At 40.0% G+C, this 18,785-nt stretch overlaps 1 protein-coding gene across 1 annotated transcript in view; it reads right to left on the bottom strand.

The window, feature by feature from the left end:
- LOC142194059 (EF-hand calcium-binding domain-containing protein 4B-like) overlaps nt 1-18,371 on the bottom strand; it is a 51,997-nt gene extending 33,626 nt beyond the window's left edge. Inside the window, exons 1-3 of the mRNA XM_075263086.1 lie at nt 18,337-18,371; nt 12,602-12,829; nt 11,678-11,789 (exon numbers count right to left, since the gene is read on the bottom strand). Coding sequence (XP_075119187.1) covers nt 11,678-11,789; nt 12,602-12,808 — 319 coding nt within the window. The 5' untranslated portion in view covers nt 12,809-12,829; nt 18,337-18,371. The remainder of the gene's footprint in view (nt 1-11,677; nt 11,790-12,601; nt 12,830-18,336) is intronic.
- Nucleotides 18,372-18,785: the final 414 nt, after the last annotated feature.

Genomic DNA, 18,785 nt, shown 5'->3' with positions numbered 1-18,785 from the left:
TCAAGAATCTGCTGATACTGAGTGGAATCCATGCGACCCTCAACTTTAACAAGATTCCCGATGCCGGCATTGGCCACACAGCCCCAAAGCATGATGGAACCTCCACCAAATTTTACAGTGGGTAGCATGTGTTTTTCTTGGAATGCTGTTTCTTTTTGGACGCCATGCATAACGCCTTTTTTTATAACCAAACAACTCAATTTTTGTTTCCAAAATGAAGCTGCCTTGTCCAAATGTGCTTTTTCATACCTCAGGCAACTCTATTTGTGGCATACGTGCAGAAACGGCTTCTTTCTCATCACTCTCCCATACAGCTTCTATTTGTGCAAAGTGCGTGTGAAGCATGGGATTTTTCAAAAAAACAATCGGACCTTGATTGATGAAAAGAATCCAAGGAGTTTATTTCAGGAAGTCCAGTTTTAACAAAAAAAATAATTCTTCAGAAAATTTCCATAATGCATACAACAAACACCTTGTACCTCAGGCTGCTGTAGTCTCACAAACAATTCATCATGTGAACTTCACCAACACACACATACCCAGCTTTCTGGGAATTGGAATCATTTTATACCTTAGACATTTCCCATAATACTCTGCAGTTTTCCCTATAAAACCCTGGAGTTGCTGCAGACTTGCCTCTTATAAGATCAGGGGAGACACACCCAGTGCAACTCCACTCATGCAGGTAAATATGCAAAAACACTTTATAAATCCATGTTAATGTGAACAGTTCCTTAGTGTTAGTATATGGTTCCCAGATGGTAAGACAAGAAATAGTAGGAAAATAGAGCATTAGGTGGCCAGCCTAATGAGGAAAGAAAGAAATAAGAAGCAGTAATAGAACATTCACACAGAGATATTACCAGATCTGGGGACTTATGTACCACCACTAAGGTTACAAAGAAGAAATCACATGGAAACATAACACAAAATAGTTTACCTCTTCACATTCCTCCCCCCTTAAGAAGAAGCTTGTCCTTCTTCAGACAGCTTTCACTTCAGCACCATACCTGGACAAATGATCGGCATTTTGGTGCTTGGACCCTGACCGATGTTGTATCTCAAATTTAAATGGCTGTAATGCTAAATACCATCTAGTTATTCTGGCATTTTTGTCCTTCATGGTATGAATCCAAGTGAGGGGATGATGATCCGTCACTAAAGTAAACTCTCTTCCTAATAAATAATAGCGTAATGCCTCCAATGCCCACTTAATCGCCAGCCCTTCCTTCTCGATTGTAGAATACTTTTGTTCACGGGGAAAAAGTTTCCTACTTAAATAAAGAATAGGGTGTTCCTCACCATTAATCTCTTGACTCAGGACTGCCCCAAGTCCCACCTCAGATGCATCCGTCTGTACAATAAATGGTTTGTCAAAGTTTGGGCTTTGTAAGACTGGTTCTTTACACAGAATTTCTTTTATTTGTTCAAAAGCTAAATCACATTCTGTTGTCCATATCACGTCCTCTCTACTGTTCTTTTTAGTTAGGTCGGTTAAGGGAGCAACGATAGTAGCAAAGTTTGGAATAAAACGTCTATAATAGCCAACAAGACCTAAAAAGGATCTGACCTCTTTCTTTGTGGCTGGAATAGTCGCAGATTGAATGGCTTGTACTTTGGATATCTCTGGCCTTACTTTACCACTACCCACAATAAACCCAAGGTACTTTGTTTCTTGGAATCCCAAAGCACATTTACGTGGATTAATTGTAAATCCTGCTTTCCCAATTTCAGTTATCACCTTTTCCAAGTGATACAAGTGCTCTTCCCACGATTTGCTAAAGATTACCACGTCATCTAAATAAGCAGCACTGTACTCCGTATGATCCTTCAAGAGTAAGTCCATGGCTCTTTGAAACGTGGCTGGAGCACCATGAAGACCAAATGGCATGTTTCTGAACTGATACAAACCATTAGGCATCACAAAGGCAGTTTTTTCTTTTGATTTCTCATCAAGTGGAATTTGCCAATAGCCCTTACATAAATCTAGGGTAGAAATATATTCTGCACACCCCAATCTATCTATGAGCTCATCAATACGTGGCATTGGGTAATTGTCAAAACTAGATATAGCATTAATTTTACGAAAATCTATGCAAAATCTTATTGTCCCATCTTTTTTCCCAACCATCACTACAGGTGATGACCAAGGACTTTTAGAGGGTTCAATAACTCCCAATTTAAGCATTTCTTGAACCTCATTTTCAGCCTTACCCTTTAATTTTTCAGGTATACGATAAGGTCTCTGTCTAATAGGTGGATGATCTCCAGTATTTATTGTATGAGAAACTAATGATACACGGCCAGGCTTACTTCCAAAAATATGTGAACTAGACCCTATAATCTTCCTCAGATCACAATGTTGCTCTTTAGATAACTTTGGATTCAATGTTACCTCTGACCAGTGAGCACAATTTTTCAACAAATCATAGATTTCTTCAGACATATCCTGTGAAGACTCTGAGACAATATTACAGGTAGTGTTATCTTTAGGACCAACCTCTGGTTCAATCCAACGTTTCAATAAATTTACATGGTAAACCTTATTTTTTTGTTTTTTATCTGGGGTTTCAATTTCAAAGTCAACAGGACCTGTTTGTCTAACCACTTTATATGGCCCTTGCCATCTGGCCAACAACTTATTCTCACTGCTGGGAAGCAAGAGAAGAACCTTATCCCCAACTTTAATCGATTTATTTTTGGCATGTTGATCATACCATTTCTTTTGGTAAACTTTTGCCTTGTGGACATTATCATGAGCTACCTTAATCAATTTCATTAATCTCTCTCTCATTTCCAATACATGTTCCACCACATTTTTCTGATGACCATCTTTACCGTCCCATACCTCTTTAATAACATCCAAGAGTCCCCTGGGTCGTCTCCCATATAATAATTCAAAAGGGCTAAACCCTATAGACTCTTGTGGAACCTCACGATAGGCAAATAACAGAAAGGGCAACCATTTGTCCCACAGTTTTGGATCGTTATGTGCAAATTTCCTAAGCATGTTTTTCAAGGTTTGGTTATACCGTTCAGTCAACCCATCAGTTTGTGGATGATAAGGGGTAGTCCTGAGAGGCTGTATACCAAGAAGCTTATAAACTTCTAACAGAAAGGAAGATGTAAAGTTACTCCCCTGATCAGTAAGGATTTGCTTAGGTAATCCAACCCTGCTAAACACCTTCAAAATTTCCTCTGCAACTCTTTTAGCAGTAACTGTGCGCATAGGTATGGCTTCAGGATACTTGGTACAGTAATCAACAATTGTAAGAATGAAACGGTTACCTTTGGAACTTCTTTCTAGTGGACCGATAATATCCATACCCACAGTATTAAATGGTTCATCAATTATTGGTAAGGGTATAAGCTCTGCTTTGGGAGGAGCTGAAGCAGTGTACTGACATATTGGGCAACTACGACAGTAAGTAGTGATCTCATCATAAACTCCAGGCCAATAGAACCGATAGAGTACTCTGGCCAAAGTTCTTTTATAACCCAAATGTCCAGCAACAGGAATATCATGCGCTAATTTCAAAATTTCTGGTCTAAACTTTTTTGGCACAACTAACTGTTGCACTTGTTCTCCTGTTTTTGGGTGACTACACACTCTATATAAAATATTGTTTTCCACCAGATAATAGGGTGTAACAAGCTGCTTACCACTTTCTGCAACCACTTTACTGTTAGTTAAACCGTGTTCATACAATGCATATAAGTCAATGTCCTGTTTTTGTTCAAATGCAATATCAGTGTCCCACAAGTCAGCATTTTTATACTTGCCATCCAGGGAAACTCTTCTCCTAGAGACATCCTGCTGTCCTGGAACTCTCAGAGGCTTTGATGATGGCGGCTCCATGATGTCCTCATGGAATGGGAAAATGTCCTCCAAAGTCTCACCTCTCTTGTGTGCCTTTGCTTTAGCTCTGGTAGTCACAGCAGACAGCTGGCTTTTCCCCATTAGCAAATCTTTGAATCCGGGTGTGGTTCTTCCAAGGATCACTGGTACTTGTAGTTCTGGAACAACAACTGCTGGCATGGTAAAACATTTCTCATCCAACTGCAGGTCAATATTTGATGTGGAGTATTTTTTTGTATCTCCATGAACACAAGTAATTGGCACTTTGGGAGAGTCCATCTTCTGAGTTATTAGGTTCTCCTTTACCAAGCTTAATTTACTGCCAGAATCAAGCAAAGCATCCACGTTCTGTCCATTAACTTGGATTGGCAGCATGAAGTCACTGCTAGCAAAAAACAATCCAGACTTTGTGCCTTTAGTGCTTTTTCTGGGGCAAAATTTAGCTATGTGTCCCTTTTCTTGGCAAATATAGCACATTTTTTCACTGGTGACAGTTTGTAATGGACTTCTGGCTTCTTGACCTCTCCCTCCAGAGAAAGTTCTGAATGGTTTGGCTGGGCCAGTTGCAGACCTGCTTAAGTCTCTCTTTGCTAGGATAAAGTCCTCTGCCAAAGAAATAGCTTTGTCAGCATTTTTGGGCCGATGTTTTTTAACCCAAGCAAGAACATCAGCTGGAAGAATTTGTAGAAACTGTTCAAGTATGATTGCTTCACTAATCTGCTCAGTCGTCTTGTTGTCTGGTTTCATCCATTTCATGTATAAGTCTTGCAGGCGAGTAAAGACTTCTCTTGGACCATCAGTGTAGCTGTACTTGAGTTCTCTGAACCTCTGTCTATAGGTTTCCTCACTGATGTCATATCGCCTTAGAATAGTCTCTTTAACCAAGTCATAGTTATTTGCATCATTCATGTTCATGTGGCTATATGCCAGTTGAGCTTGCCCAGTAAGATATGGCGCCAGTCTTACCACCCACTGTTCCTTAGGCCACTGACAGGTATGTGCAATTCTTTCAAATGTGGTTAAATATGCTTCAATATCATCTTCTGGAGAAAGTTTAGTCATGCGAGGGTCTTTCCAAGCAACAGGCGGTCTCAGGGTTTGAAACAGCTCCCTCCAGCGTTCATCCTGACGTCGCAATTCCTCGCAATTTCTCCTGGCTTCCTCCATTTGCCTTTTTTCTGCATTGATCTGCTGCACAGTTAACCATTTCATAAGGTCAGCAATGCTCTCTGGTAAAGTCTTTTCAGAAGGCTCAGCAACACTTGGAGTTAATGGAGCAGCTGTGGCTCCTTGCACTTCTGCATCCTCCTCTAGCAGTGCTCTCTGTCTGACACCTTGACTTTCCATATTCACCAGTTTCCTTGCAACAGTTCGCTTTGCAGACTTAGTTGGCGGCTTTGCATTAATACACCAGGAACGTGTCTTGTACATAACTCCTTTGTTTCTTTAGGCTTGAGTACTTACAGCAATACTCCAAAAATCATCCCGTTTCTGACACCATATGTGAAGCATGGGATTTTTCAAAAAAACAATCGGACCTTGATTGATGAAAAGAATCCAAGGAGTTTATTTCAGGAAGTCCAGTTTTAACAAAAAAAATAATTCTTCAGAAAATTTCCATAATGCATACAACAAACACCTTGTACCTCAGGCTGCTGTAGTCTCACAAACAATTCATCATGTGAACTTCACCAACACACACATACCCAGCTTTCTGGGAATTGGAATCATTTTATACCTTAGACATTTCCCATAATACTCTGCAGTTTTCCCTATAAAACCCTGGAGTTGCTGCAGACTTGCCTCTTATAAGATCAGGGGAGACACACCCAGTGCAACTCCACTCATGCAGGTAAATATGCAAAAACACTTTATAAATCCATGTTAATGTGAACAGTTCCTTAGTGTTAGTATATGGTTCCCAGATGGTAAGACAAGAAATAGTAGGAAAATAGAGCATTAGGTGGCCAGCCTAATGAGGAAAGAAAGAAATAAGAAGCAGTAATAGAACATTCACACAGAGATATTACCAGATCTGGGGACTTATGTACCACCACTAAGGTTACAAAGAAGAAATCACATGGAAACATAACACAAAATAGTTTACCTCTTCACAGTGCGCTGTATAGTTGACCGATGCACAGTGACACCATCTGCAGCAAGATGATGCTGCAGCTCTTTGGAGGTGGTCTGTGGATTGTCCTTGACTGTTCTCACCATTCTTCTTCTCTGCCTTTCTGATATTTTTCTTGGCCTGCCACTTCTGGGCTTAACAAGAACTGTCCCTGTGGTCTTCCATTTCCTTACTATGTTCCTCACAGTGGAAACTGACAGGTTAAATCTCTGAGACAACGTTTTGTATCCTTCCCCTGAACAACTATGTTGAACAATTTTTGTTTTCAGATCATTTGAGAGCGGGCTGTCCATGTTCGGCGACCATCAAACTTAACTGAACTTGAATTGTTTTGTAGAAAGAAATGGTCCAAAATACCTTCATCCAGGATCCAGGAACTGATTAAAAGCTACAGGAAGCGACTAGAGGCTGTTATCTTTGCAAAAGGAGGATGTACTAAATATTAATGTCACTTTTCTGTTGAGGTGCCCATATTTTTGCACCGGTCAAATTTTGGTTTAATGCATATTGCGCATTTTCTGTTAGTACAATAAACCTCATTTCAATCCTGAAATATTACTGTGTCCATCAGTTATTAGATATATCAAACTGAAATGGCTGTTGCAAACACCAAAATATTTAGAACTAAAAATGATTAAGATTAATAGGGGTGCCCAAACTTTTTCATAGGACTGTATATATATATATATATATATGTGTGTGTGTGTGTGTGTGTGTGTGTGTGTGTGTGTGTGTGTGTGTGTGTGTGTGTGTGTGTGTTTTAAAAATAAACAAATGTAGCAGCACCACAATTCTGGGTATTATCCCATAAATTGCACACCAGAAACCCCTCTCCAGGCAAAAGGGTTTCCAATACAGAAAACAATCTGGTCTGCCAGCAACTTGTATGGATGGAAAATGTCCTTTTATTGGAAAAAGCAGTATACCACATATCAGTCCTCACAGGAACCTTTCTCAAGTGCAACGACTGATTCGTGGTGTGCTGCTGTTTCCAATAAAAGGACATTTTCCATCCATACAAGTTGCACAGTATCTCTCTCTTCCCCCCTCTCTCTCTCTCTCTCTCTCTCTCTATGGGTGTAACTAGCAAAACTGAGCACCATAGCAAACTGTCGTCTTGGGAACCCCAACACAGCATAGCACCCCCTATCATGGCTCCTACATGGCATAACTCCCCTTTTACACACACTATAATATCCCACAGTGGCCTCCACACAGTGTAATGTCTCATAACATCCCCTGCACACAGTATAATTTAAAAAAATGGCCTCTGTGCACAATACAAGGTCCTATAGCGGCTCCTCAACACAGTGTAAAGTCCCAAAGCAGCCCCTATACGCATTATAATGTCCCATAGCAGCCCTTGCATACAGTATTATGGAGCATGGGGCCTCGGGTAAGCTGGGTGCTGATGGCAGCCCTGACAGGAAGCAACAATGGATGGGGTAGACACATAGTTTTCTCCCTTGCTTTCTTAGTTTGCTCAGTACTGTTAAAGTCCTATTAGACTATGTGATATTCAGGGCCATTATCGGCAACAATCGCTCCTAAAAACCTAATAGCTTGTTCACCCTTGTTAACGATAATAGCAATGTCAAATAGTGCTGTAAATCAGCTGACAAACAAGTGTGATCACTCGCTGATCAGCTAATTGTATATTTTATGCTGGATGAAAGATGAAGATCATTGGCAGCACATCGTCCTGTGTAGCCAGGGAGGAAAAAAGAAGCGAGTGGCTCCCACTGAAGTCAATGGGAGCCATTTTTGACAGCGAATTTTGAGGCGGATTCCGCCTCAAAATCTGCTGCCAAAAGATTGTGTGAACAAGCCCTTAGACTACCAAATGATATACACACAGACAAATAAGTTGGTTATATTCTATTTTGATGGAAATTATAAGACAGAAAAATGAATATAAAATGTATATACCTTGGTGATATACAGAATGCAGCTGAAAATACTAAATGTATGAGAGTTAATAGGACAATGATATCATCCCTTTGAAGCTCTTTGACCACTTCCTTATTACTCTGTATCACTTAACGTCTAAATGGATACAGGACAAAACAGACAATAGCTTGTGATCTCGGAGATGAAAGTGTCCTTTGTGCTTCAGCTCTAAAGAACTTAATGTCCATCTAAAAATAAACATTTCATTCCAATCTAAACTCAATCAAAATATGCATGTACTATATACTGTATGCATATAAATAATATATGGATGTGTGTGTCTACATGTATATCTATTTATATACAGTGCCTTTCAAAAGTATTCATACCCCTTGAACATTTTTACATTTTGTCACCTTACAGCCACAAACTGTATTTTATTGAGATTTTAAGTGATAGACCAACACAAAGTTGTGAAGTGGAAAGAAAATGATACATGGTTTTCAAAGTTTTAGCCAAATAAAAATATGAAAAGTGTAACATGAAAAGTATTCAGCCCCCCTATAGCAATAATTTGTAGAACCCCCTTTCGCTGCAATTACAGCTGCAAGTCTTTTTGGGGTCTGTCTCTACCAGCTTTGCACATCTACAGACTGAGATTTTTTCCCAGTCTTCTTCTTTGCAAAATAGCTCAAGCTCAGCCAGATTGGATGGACAGTGTCTGTGAACAGCAGTTTACATGACTTGCCACAGATGCTCAATGGGATTTAGGTCTGGACTTTGACTGGGCCATTCTAACACATGAATATTCTGTGATCTAAAACAAAGCTCTGACTATATGTTTAGGGTCATTGTTTTGCTGGAAGGTGAATCTCCTTCCCATTCTCAAGTCTTGTAGCCTTTAACCACTTCAGTACCGGGCCAATTTGTGGTCCAGGACCAGACACATTTTAGGTTTATTTTTTATGTGCGGGCTGTAACATTTTTCCTGTATGTCTTAGTCAACTAATTTTTGCGTCTTTTTTCGGGGACACATAGGGCTTTATTTTTATGTTGTTTTTATTTTCGAATGTGTTTTAATTTTTTTTATACCCGGGAAAATATAAACATAATAGGAGGGAAATTGTCTGGTTTTCAAATTATTATTATTTTTTTATTTAATAACACAAAGTGTCACTGAAAAACTTTATAAAATACTTTTTCCTCTCCATTACAATAATTTTTATTGCCTGTCAGAACAAGGCAACCACTTCCCGGACGTTTATAGTCTATGGGCGGTCCAGAAGTGGTTAACAGGTTTTCTTCAAGGATTGCCCTGTATTTAGCTCCATCCATCTTCCCATGAACTCTGACCAGCTTCCCTGTCCCTGTTGAAGAAAAGCATCCCCCCAACATGATGCTGCCACCATCATGTTTCACAGTGGGGATGGTGTGTTCAGGAGGATGAACAGAGGTGAGAAAATGAGGACTTAAAGAGGTTGTCCCATCAAAAGCATCCTATTTATACTGCTATTTTATGTGGATTTAAGACTTTTCCTAAATACATTGCTTTATCAAAACTGCTTTGTTTGGCCACTATCTTAATTTATTCACTTCATTGTTTACACTGCATTTCTATGACTATGGGCCACTTGTGGACTGAGCTTATCTGCTCAGTCCACAAGTGAGCTGCCTGCTCTCGGGGGTGGGGGGGGGGGGGGTGGGGGGGGCTGAGTGATCGGCAGCACCTCTGAACTGTGTATGTTTCTGCCACAGACAAGTAATGGAGCTCTTGCTCTCAGATAGGGGAAGGGGTAGGTGAGAGCTCTGGCATTTCTGAGCTGTTTTATCTCCTGCTTTTCCACTTATCAGTTGGTTAATTGAATTTGGCTGATAAGGGCTGAGATAGGGAGTTCCTTACCTCTGTATGTATTGCAAACTGACTCAAATCCAGCTCTGCTACATCAGCTTCTACATTAGCCTCATACTGTGGTAATTTACGTACAACCAATCCCTCATTACTGACTGCAAACATACTGCTATGAATAGAGATAGCAGAGCAAGTGAAACCCCGCCCACCAATGTACTGAGAAAACCAGAAAGTGAACAGAGCACAGAGCCTGCAGGTTGCTGAACAAGCGAGACAGGAATACCCCTTTAATACACCTTGTTCAATGATACTATGTGTGCACTGGCCTTTCTCTAAAAGTGAAGTGATCTCTGTGCAGTAAACATTACCTAACCCTTCCACTTTGGTCTTAAAGGGGTTGGCCACTTTCACACCAATATTGAGAGACAAATGTTATGGTTTGTATAATAAAAATGATACAATTTTCCAATATACTTTCTGTATGAATTCCTCACAGTTTTCTAGATCTCTCCTTACTGTCATTCATTCTGTTATTTCCAGTGGATAAAACTCTGACCATGGTCATGTGATTTACGGTCCATGGTCATGTGATTTACGGTCCATGGTCATGTGATTAGTACACAGGTGCTGCTCGTTATAGTCACAGCACAGTAATCAGACATCTGCCTGGTAATCAGCTGTGCACCTGTGTGCTCATCACATGACCATGGACCGTAAATCACATGATCATGGACCGTAAATCACATGACCATGGTCAGACTTTTATCTCCTAGATATAAGAGAATGAATGACAACGAGCCGAAATCTAGAAAACTGTGAGGAATTGATACAGAAGATATATTGGAAAATTGTATATCTTTTTATTGTACAAACAATAACATTTGTTTCTCAAAATTGGTCTGAAAGTGTCTAGTGCTATCCTAAATGAGTGCTATGGCCATCTCTCAAAAGCAGAAGGGAGGGGATGGAAAATGTTTACAGCAGAGAGGCCACTTCATAGATATGAAACACCAAGAACATACTTGATTCTGTTTTTCACTTGTGCATCCACATTGGTGTGTTTTTAATTGGCTTGCTGACAGACTTCCTAGAAATAATTAATTCATATTCATAAACATAGCATTTAAGCAGGGATGTAGTCCAGCACATACCAGTCATCAAAACCTAGATAGATAGATAGATAGATAGATAGATAGATAGATAGATAAATAGATAGATAAATAGATAGGAAATGAAGTAAATGAGGTGAATTTATTCCATGTTACGTTTCAGCTCAATGTTTCATTGCTTGACTAAAGCGCACAAGTAGTGTAGAGCAATGGGGATCGGAAAAGATTGGATCCCGATCGGCAATCAAGTAAATTTCACGATTGCAATTGGGTTCCGATCCTGCCAAAAAAAGATCGGGAACGGAATTCCGATCCTGATCGCTCAACCATAGTTATCTGCACAGAACCACTGCCGTTCCCTGGAGCTCTGGGCCGTTGCTCTCTGTCCTCTACTCTCTCATTCAGACGCCAGCAGAGCGTCGTGCACACCCCGACCTCCGTAGGCTAGTGTTACTGATGCTGGGAGTAGGCACAACAAGCCCCGCCTATTCACTGCACAGCGTGGAGTCCATAAATTGAAGCCTTCAATTTTTGGACTCCACACTGTGTACTGAATAGGATCATTTTTAAAATCTATTTTTGATCATTAAAAAATCCCATTGACTTGCATTATGATCGGAATTGGGATTGGAATCGGGTTCGGATGGAAAATGATCGGAAATCGGATTTTAAAAACGATTCTGAAATCTCAAGATCGGCTCAACTCTACTCACAAGTAGTCCTGAAACATTGCAACAAGGTCTAAATTCATCTCATTTTACTTCATTTTCTACTTGATTGCTGCCTTTTCTTTTAATATATAATGGAATATTTTATGAACTAAATTTAACACATACTCAGTCCTGAAGTGAATTCTTCATAAGTAAGATATCCTTTCTCTTCTTTATTTAATTCATCAAAGAGTCTTTCTAAGTCTTCAACACTACAGAAAACGATGGCACTGATTTTCTGAAGAATAGAAAAAAATTATCACATGAGGAGTTTCCATAGAGATATACTTCCATATTTGCTTGGTTTATAAGGCTGCCTTCACACGATGTGACGTGCCGCGTGATCTGGCACATACGTCGTGTGAGAGTTTGCGCGCCGTATACGCTCCCATTGATTTCAATGGGAGTTAGGATCATATACGCCGCGTTATTTTGCGGCCATGATTTTGCGGCCGCAAAATAATGCAGCGTATACGATCCTAACTCCCACTGAAATCAATGGGAGCGTATACGGCGCGCAAACTCTCACACGCTGTATACGTGCCAGATCACGCGGCACGTCACATCGTGTGAACGCACCCTAATACTGCTTGGATTGGAAGACATTGGCAGATCTCCATCATCCTTTGTGATCGGCTAATGTAGATGCCTAATGGTCTTGTAAGTAGCCCCCTGCCTGGAACTACAACTAGAGGGCACTTTCCTACTGCTTACTGTCATGTTAATGTCTCGTGACACGACTATGTGCAGTGTACGGGTCAGTAAAACGGCACAGATGACACATAGATGGGTCATTGTAATCACTGAACAATACATTGAAATGAATGACTGCTCTATATACTGCGGCTCTTCAATATGACCCGGGCTATGGCTACGGTTGTGTGTATGGACCCATAGTAATGAATGTGTTTGTACATCGATCAATTGAGCAATTGCAGATCCCTTGTTGTGGATAAAAAATATTGTCATTTGCATGAGGCCAAAACCCAGGGGCAAAAACGGGCAGCAGAAATGTCTGTAATATATGCACAGTATAATATTTTTATTTACCTCCAAATCCTCTCTTGTTATAAATAAATTAGTATTCGTGCTATCATTTGACAAAAGTTGTTGGATTTTTTCTGCCATTTCATTAAAAATACAATCTTCTTCAGTTTTTGGACTGGCTTCAGCCTCTACCTCAGCTGCGTCTTCTTGTTTCATCATGAGTCTTCTTGAAGAACCCATCTTTCTGCCTTTTTGTTTTCTTCGTTCCATGTTTCTACAATGTTTATATACCTATTGGTAAAAGGAAGTAACACTATGAAATACTCACTATGAGGAAGGTCTGTAACATGGGTTTTGTGAAACATGAATATGGATGTCATAACATCGTAGACTATAGGAAGCTTCATAGAGTTTTCCGGGACTGTGATATTGATAGAAAGGCCATTGATTTCTGATTATTGTCGGTCCAACAGCTGTCCCCACAATAATTGCATAGGAGATTTCATCATAGCTGTCTGTAGTATCGCGGCTGAGTCCTATATACTTGCATGGAACTGAGCTGCTCTGATCTGCATTACAAGCCCCAGCCACTAGAAAATGTATGGTGATGTGCCTGGTAAACAATTAATGGACAGAGACCATCACAGCCATGAGGTGGACTCTGTGTCTGTGTCTATGTGTGTGTTTGCGTCTTTGTCTTTGTGTGTATGTTACGTCTGTGTGTGTATGTTATGTCTTTGTGTTTATGTTATGTGTGTGTGTGTGTGTGTGTGTGTGTGCGTGTCTATGTGTGAGTGTTTGTTGTTTCTCACCCACAATCCAGAAATAAACTGGCAGGTTGACTGACTTCCTGTGAAATTTGTCCTAATGTGTATAACATGTGTCTGAGAAATGACTTATTGGAGCCCCATTGGCGAGAAGACTGATGATATTCTCTATAAAGTGCTGTGTGACATATTGACAGTATATAAGCAACAAGCAGGATACCAGTAAACTAAAACTGTCTATATGTAGCCAAAATTGGTCTGATAGTCAGATATATTGCACCCTAGCCAAAGAGGCCATGGCGGTCTCAGGGTGATGCTGTATAGACTCCATCAGGTACTGTATATAGAAAGATATTTTACCCTATAAACAATGCTTCTAGGGCAGAATATCTTAATATATATGGGAAGACGGTATTCTTATGCCAGTCTTAATTTATTTATCGAGAGATGTAAAATATGCCAGAATTAATCCAGCCTGATCTCAAATCTACGCCAGTCAGCAACAGGTATAGATTTGTGGTATAACTAGCACCAGTTTTCTGGCATGAATTATAGTAAATCCGGTGGACCAGGGTGCCTGTCTACCTAGATTCCCATCACAATCTATCCACAAGGTGGTGAGCAGGCACAGGAATATGCCAAGGTTTATTGGTTATTTTCTTGGTGCATCCCAGCCCTGGTGTCTAATAGAACAGGTTTTTGTCAGATTCTGTAGCATGTAAGTACCATAATATTTGTAAACTCCCCTTCAGAAATCCATGTCAGTATAGTCTTTCTAATGTTCCCGAGGGCAATGATCACTGTACAATGCAATAAAGTGTAGCTAAACTTACTGGGCAATATAGTATGGTGATGTCCTTACATAAGGACACTACTGCCTGTATAAGAGGTCTCTTGTAATGAATATGGATTGAGTATGTAGCTTACTTGTGTATAACAATATGAAAAAATGTCAATTTGAGACAAAGTAAGCATTGCAATTCAATGTAGATCCGGCGACACAGAATGTTGTTAAACTAATCATACATATTTAAAGTACTCCCACCAATTTGCTATCCTTCCCTCTATTTTACAATTTTGATTATTTTGTAGATATTACCTCCAATGAGCCAGAAGTCAAGACTTCCAATGCTTTCCTATAAGTAAACTGGAAAAGGAGAATAAACAGGATGGCACTGCTGAATATACGAATGTGAGTCCTAGTAAGCTGGAGGTATATATAAGGAATAAAACCTTTTATATCAAGAGCCGTGGGGGTGCTCAACAACCAGAAATAGAGCACTGTGGCAATAACAAACTAGTAGAAAAATTGGAAGGGCACTCACCCACATCAAGGCTCGTCTTTGTAAAAAACTTCTTTATTTCAGGCAATACATCTCTAAAAACAATAAGTGCAGGGAGGGAAGAACAGCATGCAAAGGCAAAAGGCTCTCCTATAAGTGCCTCAATATGACTCCTATAGGAATGCACTGAAAAGCCTGACATGCAGTTTATGAAAAGAGACTTTCTGACCTGGCTAGAGATGAGCGAGTAATACTTGATCGAGTAGGTATTCGATCGAATACTACAGTATTCGAAATACTCGTACTCGATCGAGTACCGCTCGCTATTCGAATGTAAAAGTTCGATGCAGAACCAGCATTGATTGGCCGAATGCTATACAGTCGGCCAATCAACGCTGGTTCTTCTCCTACCTTTAGAAGTCTTCTCCGTGCAGCTTCCCCGCGGCGTCTTCCGGCTCTCAATTCACTCTGCCAGGCACTACAAGCGGACATGCGCAGTCGGCTCTGCCCAGGCCCGATGCCTGGCAGAGTGAATTAAGAGCCGGAAGATGCCGCGGGGACGCTGCAAGGAGAAGACTTCTCGGAGGATCCAGCCCGACCCTCACTCGTGGCTTTGGTAAGTATAATTTGATCGAATGTTGCCTACCCCTGAAACAAGCATTTTCCACCCATAGACTATAATAGGATTCGATATTCGATTTGAGTAGTCAAATATTGAGGGGCTACTCGAAACGAATATCGAACCTCAAACATTTTACTGTTCGCTCATCTCTAGACTCGGCAAAGGATAGAGAAGGTCACATGGGGGTAGAGAAACTCTAAAGGCACATCGGTATCTATATAATAAAGTGAATTCTAAATTTTATACACACATTATATTAAAACACATGTTTAGCAGCAAAACGTTATTCTTTAAGGTGTCCATAGACATTAAATAATTGCCCGGTGGCTGCACAGGTTTAGTGACTTTGGCTGGCCAACTAATTTACATTGGGGCTTCCAGCTCTTCTACAATGTACAGCAGTCTGGCAGTAACTTATTTGTCTTTCTCCATTGAACATAAAACCAAGTATCTCGTATTTGGTATCTGGGGGAGAATCATTTATACTGTTCTGGAAATGATAATGCTATATTATCTGTCAAGTCAGCACTTGTCTCTTTCTGTTTAACATCACTGAGTAATAATATTTTCACGAAACCAATATCTTTGGCTCAGAGTTTCATAGTACATACTAAAACATTGCAATAAAATACTATAAAATATGACATGAAGCCAGAAAATAGTCTAAAACATAAAAGACTTGCCCAAGGTCCTAATTAAAATAGGTTGTTCATTAATAAAATAACATTGAGACAAAGGAGCCATTTACAGGTCTCTTGGCTGAGTGATAATGTGAAATGACAATGAAATATAGACCGCTGTGTTTTAATAATGTGTAAACATATTGTAGTGTAAGAAGATTTGGACATGCTGCGATTTCCAAAATCTCAACATTTTTCCGCAAAGTGGGAATGGTATTGATAAAGAGTTGTATGGTACATGCTAGAATCCCTTCCACTTTGCTATGACTGTAAAATGCCACGTTTTTTTCTGCAGAGTTTCCGACATGTGGGGTCACGGCCTCTAACAGTTTCTGCCACTTATCTGACAGGTGGGTGGAGCTTATTTGAAAATGAGGCAGAACATAATATACAAAATTGTGACAGTAATGAGCCAAAATTTTCGACAATGCGCCAAAATGATGTAAATTGAGACAACTTTTTGCGGAAAAATTGTGCTGGAAATAAAGCCAACTAATAAGTGGGGTAAAGTTAGACTAGACAGACTAAATGTATGCCAGACTCTCAACTGCATTAGACACTTTAAGTAAGTAGTTGTTTATCTGCCCAACAGAGTTTTAGTTGGCTCTTGCTTACTAGATAATATTAGGCCCCAAGGACCTGGACAGTAATGGAGTTTATGAGGTAAATCGGTGGGCTTTATATATTATATTGAGTGTGGGGTGTATCTCAGCAGGAGATAATATCAGTCTCCTGTCTGCATTGATTCTGCTGGGACTTAGAAACAGTCAGAAAAGTCTGGTAAGTGTGTTAATAGTTGTGTGACATGACATCATCATGACGTGTATCTGCTATCTAATACAAGTGGTACATGTGCAGCATATGTCCAGTGTGTGTGTGAGTGGTGGAAGTAAAGCATGTATCCACTGTGTAAGTGGGCCCTGTATGGTATGTATCTCCCATATGAGTGGGCTCTATGCGGTATGTATCTTTCATATGAGTGGGCCCTGTGCGGTATGTTTCTCTCATATGAGTGGGCCCTGTACGGTATATATCCCCCATATGAGTGGGCCCTGTGCAGTATGTATCTACCATTTGAGTGGGCCCGCTGCAGGGGTTTTTTTGGAATATGGAATGGAAATCCATGCAAACATGGGGAGTACATACAAACTCCTTGCATTTTTTTTTTTTTTTTTTTTTGCCCTTGGCGGGATTTGAACACCAGGACTCCAGTGCTGCAAAGCTGCAGTGCTAACCACTGAGCCACCGTCTGGCCCCACCCACTGCAGTTTGTATCCCCTATATGAGTGGGCCCTGTGCTGTATGTATCCCCCCATATTAGTGGGCCCTGTGTGGTATGTATTCCCCATATTAGTTGGGCCCTGTGCAATATGTATCCCCCATATGAGTGGGCCCTGTGCAGTATGTATCCCCCATATGAGTGGGCCCTGTGCAGTATGTATCCCCCATATGAGTGGGCCCTGTGCAGTATGTATCCCCCATATGAGTGGGCCCTGTGCAGTATGTATCTTCCATATGAATGGGCCGTGTGCAGTTTATATTCCCCATATGAGTGGGCCCTGGGCAATATGTATCCTCCATATGAGTGGGCCCTGTGCAGTGTGTATTTCCCATATGAATGGGCTCTGCGCAGTATGTATCCACTACGTTCATGGCAAGTGTAACATGTATTCAGAGTATATGTCTATGGCATTTGGTCACCATGGGACAACATATATACACAGCATGGCAGGGCAATGGTGTAGAAGAGAAATCCAAGTATGAAGAAAAGTGTATGATATGATAGATAGATAGATAGATAGATAGATAGATATTAGATAGATAGATAGATAGATAGATAGATAGATAGAGAGATAGATAGATAGATATTAGATAGATAGATAGATAGATAGATAGATATTAGATAGATAGATAGATAGATAGATAGATAGATAGATAGATAGATAGATAGATAGATATTAGATAGATAGATAGATAGATAGATAGATAGATAGATAGATAGAGTATATAAAAGATTCTCTTTTATGTATAAAGTAAACTATTCATAGAGGCTTCTGTCATGTCACATGGTTGATTAAACTATTAACTTTATACATTACAGTGCTGCATACTGCTTTGCCGTGTAGGACTTAGTGGTCCCTTTGGAGTGGGTGCCTTTATACCCTGCACCTGCACCTACAGGATTGTACTGCTCTACCATGTGGTATAAGGTAGATTGATAGGTTTATATATAGGAAATGACTAAAAAAAGGAACAAAACATGTGAGTCCGGGCTGGTCGACAATTTTACATCTCTCATTAATTTGTTCATACAGATTTTTCTTATAGAAGTCACATGAATTTGTTCTCGCCATACTGTGTGACATGGGCTATCATAAAGCTTTGTTGTATCAGCTTGAATTAGAATCAATAGAACAGCAAATTATGACTTTTATGGGTAACGTACCTTGCATACAGATGATGGGTGTGAGAGTTGATGGGTTTAGTCCTCAGCTTTTTAGATATGTGAAACAAACAGTTCCTCAACTTGTTAGCTGCGTTTGTAACATTGTATTGTGTCATTCACTTACTCAACTGAGTCTTTCCGTTCTTGACTTGGAACATTGCTCTGACTTTTTAAGTGTTTCCTTTGTAAAAGGAAGTTGGTCATAACTGATAAACAGTAAAACTACCAAAAGGAGTACAGTAGCCTGTAGTGAAAGCAGCAACGTACATAGCAGGTATTCTACCTTCAGTGCTGGTATTAACAGTAAAAATGACAGTCTGTTACAAGTATTTGTTTTTGTAATACTATGTAATACTATAAAATAATGAATAATAGGATTATTCATATACAGTAAGTGTATCTTATCACACTGCTGTGTAATAGTATAATAGAAGCACAACCTTAAAGAG

Source organism: Leptodactylus fuscus, chromosome 2 (assembly GCF_031893055.1).
Source record: "Leptodactylus fuscus isolate aLepFus1 chromosome 2, aLepFus1.hap2, whole genome shotgun sequence".
NCBI classification, from domain to species: domain Eukaryota; kingdom Metazoa; phylum Chordata; class Amphibia; order Anura; family Leptodactylidae; genus Leptodactylus; species Leptodactylus fuscus.
This window is presented reverse-complemented; position numbering and strand designations above follow the sequence as displayed.